The 3109-nt window shown below is 36.8% G+C and overlaps 1 protein-coding gene across 1 annotated transcript; it reads right to left on the bottom strand.

Moving 5' to 3' along the window:
- Positions 1–370: 370 nt before the first annotated feature.
- LOC148548641 (uncharacterized) lies at positions 371–1670 on the bottom strand. Its single transcript, XM_088495646.1, has 3 exons — positions 919–1670; positions 684–810; positions 371–514 (listed from the first exon to the last, which is right to left on the bottom strand). The coding sequence occupies exons 1-3, from the start codon at positions 1668–1670 to the stop codon at positions 371–373; spliced, it is 1023 nt and encodes a 340-aa protein (XP_088351772.1).
- Positions 1671–3109: the final 1439 nt, after the last annotated feature.

The following is a 3109-nucleotide window of genomic DNA, read 5'->3' on the forward strand; positions in this document are numbered from 1 at the left end:
CACTAATAGATACATATGCAAGCAAATTAGAAAATTTGGAACATACTATCTAATTTATCATGGATATGTGTTTGTACAGCATGAAAGAAGACAGATTTGAACATAATAAGAATAATCGTGGATTCAAACATTAATATATATGCAATTTAGGATAGAATATGTGTTTGTACAACATGAGAGAGGACAGATTCCCACATTATCAGTTCAATTTTCATTATTTTTCTTATGTCTTAACAAACAGTAATATATTTGCAATTATAGTACCAACTATTTTACTTGGATTGTAGGATGACTCCAATAATAGATCAATTTTATGAATTGACTTTTTGGAACTTGTGTCGGTCGATTTTTCACCATATCTTCAATAGTATCAAGGGGAATAGAGTGCTTCTGCTTCATCTTTCCCATTGAACTGCTTCCAAGCATCCCAAATTGCTTGGATCACCCACTTTTCTGCACTATCTGGGAAGATAAACTTGGTTTGAATGATATCAACTGTGTTATATGCACCTTCCTATTCTTAAAAAAATCAAAATCCAATAATAACAGAAAAGTCTTACGTTAACATAGTTCCACATGAATTTCTTAGCTTTAGGAGTTACAGCGTGCCAATTAGTGTATAAAAGACTAACAAATCTTTTATTTCTTCCAATTGTGCCTACGAAACTATTTAAATTAGATACACTTTGATCGGTGGGTCCTATTGGCTGTCCAATATCAAAAATAACTTCTTTCCGCTGTTCCATAGTTCTTGCATAAATCTCTTTGCAAGTTATTTTTCCTCGGGTTTTCTTCTTCTTTGGCTCTCCTAGTTTCATACATCAGGGGAAAAATTAGGGAGTAATTAGTGATGCCAATTCAAAAATTAAGCTTCATGATTTACAAAAGAATATAAAATTTGATAGAAATATATTATCTTTGTCATAATCAATGTCCTCCACTACATGTGAATAATAATTTTCATCAAGTGGAAAGTCATCTCCCATATCATCAGTTAGTTCAGAGCTTAGTCCGTTAATTTTTACATCTATCCCATTTTCTTTTAAGAATTCATCGATAGTTGTAGCCCTTACGCTTGGCTTGTTCTTTTCCTTTCTTGATCCATCTTGCTCCGACATTAAATCTTCAGCTTGTGGGGTAGTGTTTGAACTAGGCAAAGTAGTGTCAGGTTGCATTTTTTTAGTCCTATCATGTGTGACCTGAATGATCTGCTGCTGCCCTTGGTTGATTGTGGGCTGAGTAGAATATGCATAACTCCACTCTTGGCTTACACTTGTTGACACGCTATTATTCATATTACGAATTGCATCGAGCTTCCTTTTAAGTTCATCTGTACCCACCTTTGTAAGGTTAGGATTATTCAAGCCTTGTGTTGACGGTTCACCTTGCACTTCAAGCTTCCTTTTATCAATTATATTCACAGTAAAGTGATTCTTTATTTCTTTATTTTCTGCCTGTTGCACAGGAATGCTCGGCTGTACTTCCAAGGTTTTAGGCATGAAATTTGTCTTTTTGCTGATTGTATCAAGTGTGCTTTGTAAATGAGTAAAATCCAGCTTCTTTGATAATGATTTCTTCACTCCTTCGGTTGCACTCAACTCTTTTTGACTTTCGACTACATCCAACATTGTCATAGTTTCCTCCTTGTCATTAGGTGCTGCACCTTGCATCTCATATTTCTTGCGTTCATTTACAATCTTTCGTCTCTTGACTTCAAATTGTCAAAGCAAATGCTTTATTCCTACACGAATAAATTAGTTAACTCTTGTTAACATAAGCAATAAAGTGGCATATATTATAAGAAACACTAACGAAATGAGAAATTAAAACAAAAATATGACTTACAAATAAAAAGGTGAAGAAAACATGGGTATACATATGTATATATTAAGCAATAAATTGCTTAGGCTGACCCATCAAGATCAGTATCTCTGATAAACAACTATTTTATGGTTTATCTTGTGCTCAATTGAGTGGTTTCATCAAGTCTTTGCACACTTATTCATACAAATTGCATGGTTTTACAATTCCTTCCTAGTTTTGTTCTATGATTGAAAACTTGTTTTCTAAGCCTTTAATTTGTGTATTTTAAACCCCCTTTATACCATTCGATGTTGTGATCTGTGTGTTCAGTGTTTTAGGCTTTGTAAGGTAGGAACGACTTAGGGGATGGAGAGGAAGCTTGCAGAAATGGAAGGAGCACAAGAAATAAAGGAGACAACTAGCGAGCATCGACGCGCACGCATGGCTCACTTGTGCGCGCAATCTGGAGATTTTTACAGTGACGCGTGCGCGTACCTGATGCGTACGCGTGGATTGAAGATTTGCTAGACGACGTGTGCGCGTGCTTGACGCGTACGCGTGACACGCGAAGATGACAAACGACGCGTGCGTGTGCTTGACGCGTACTCGTGACATGCGTGATGCCAGGGCATTTTGGCTAGTTTTACTGACCTTTTCTTTACTGTTTTAGGGTAGTTTCATGCATTTTCTTAGTTAATAAGCAAGTTTTGGGTAGATAATCACTTACATCTTGATTCAAGCAAACATTGTGAATTTCATGTGATTTTATGAGAATTATGCATGAATTGAATGACAAATTGGATAATGCATGTCTCATAACTTGGATTAGAGCTTTGATGCACTTTATTTGCTTGATTTCAGGACAAAGGAAGCAAGGAAGAGCCACATTAGCAGCCACGTTAATCTAATTAACGTGACCACTAACGTGGAATGGGAATAAACTTGCAACGTTAATGAGAAAAGTGATTGCCAATAACGCCTTCAAAACCATCATGGCCCACGTTAATTGCCATGTTAACTATATTAACGTGGTAGTTAACGTGGAGAGAAAGGGAGCTCCAGTGTTAGTGGTAAAAGTGAATACCACTAACGCTCCAAATTGGTAATTAGCCACGTTAAGAGTCACATTAACTTAGTTAACGTGAACTCTAACGTGGAAAGGAAGACCATGCCAACGTTAGTGACACTCACCTTTGTCACTAACGTTGGACTAAGCCCAATTGGCCACGTTAAGAGTCACGTTAACTACTCCAACGTGGGAGGAGCAAGGAGTCGCCAACGTTAGTGACACTCACCTTTGTCACTA

Source organism: Arachis ipaensis, chromosome B8 (assembly GCF_059453495.1).
Source record: "Arachis ipaensis isolate K30076 ecotype BB chromosome B8, ASM5945349v1, whole genome shotgun sequence".
Classification (NCBI taxonomy): Eukaryota; Viridiplantae; Streptophyta; class Magnoliopsida; order Fabales; family Fabaceae; genus Arachis; species Arachis ipaensis.

Coding starts and splice junctions, on each gene's coding strand:
- LOC148548641 (XM_088495646.1), bottom strand. CDS start 1,670: ATGCAAGGTGCAGCACCTAATGACAAGGAGGAAACTATGACAATGTTG. Junction 811..918: donor GAGGACATTGATTATGACAA/AGATAATATATT, acceptor ATGTATGAAACT/AGGAGAGCCAAAGAAGAAGA. Junction 515..683: donor TAGGACCCACCGATCAAAGT/GTATCTAATTTA, acceptor TTTTAAGAATAG/GAAGGTGCATATAACACAGT.